Source organism: Eimeria mitis, genomic scaffold, assembly GCF_000499745.2.
Source record: "Eimeria mitis Houghton genomic scaffold, Emh_scaff697, whole genome shotgun sequence".
NCBI classification, from domain to species: domain Eukaryota; phylum Apicomplexa; class Conoidasida; order Eucoccidiorida; family Eimeriidae; genus Eimeria; species Eimeria mitis.
Genome location: NW_013575066.1, coordinates 12,389 through 12,927, shown reverse-complemented (window position 1 = coordinate 12,927; position 539 = coordinate 12,389). Strand labels below are relative to the sequence as shown.

At 36.9% G+C, this 539-nt stretch overlaps 1 protein-coding gene across 1 annotated transcript in view; it reads left to right on the top strand.

Annotated features, from left to right (window-relative positions):
- EMH_0020090 (ubiquitin carboxyl-terminal hydrolase isozyme L5, putative) overlaps positions 1-539 on the top strand; it is a gene marked incomplete at both ends in the record, with an annotated part of 7,125 nt that overhangs the window by 1,823 nt on the left and 4,763 nt on the right. The window contains 2 exons of the mRNA XM_013501491.1: positions 91-166; positions 376-447. Coding sequence (XP_013356945.1) covers positions 91-166; positions 376-447 — 148 coding nt within the window. The remainder of the gene's footprint in view (positions 1-90; positions 167-375; positions 448-539) is intronic.

The window sequence follows — 539 nt, the reverse complement described above, 5'->3', positions numbered from 1 at the left end:
TTTTATTTATTTTTATTTATTTTTATTTATTTTTATTTATTTTTATTTATTTTTATTTATTTTTTTTTTTTTTATTTTTTTTTTATATAGAGAGACAGAGAATAACGTAACGCAGCAACTGGCGGCGGGGGGATCCACAGCAGCAGAAGCGCAGCAGCTAGAAGAGGTAAACCCTAAACCCTAAACCCTAAGCAATAATAAACCCTCATTTGTAACAGTCTAGGGTTTAGGGTTTAGGGTTTAGTAGGTGTGTACAAGTTCTATCTGTCTATCGAATCCCTAATCCTTAAAACTAAGGGTTTAGGGTTTAGGGTTTAGGGTTTAGGGTTTTCTAGGGTTTAGGGTTTAGGGTTTAGGGTTTAGGTGTATATACAGACGAGACAAAACGCTCTATCTAAGATAGAAATCCTTGAGGAACAGAAAACCCTAGAAACCGCCAAGAGAGCCGTAAGCAACTCACAAACCCTAAACCCTAAACCCTAAACCCTAAACCCTAAACCCTAAACCCTAAAGCAGCAAGTGATGCACTGCCTCTTGTT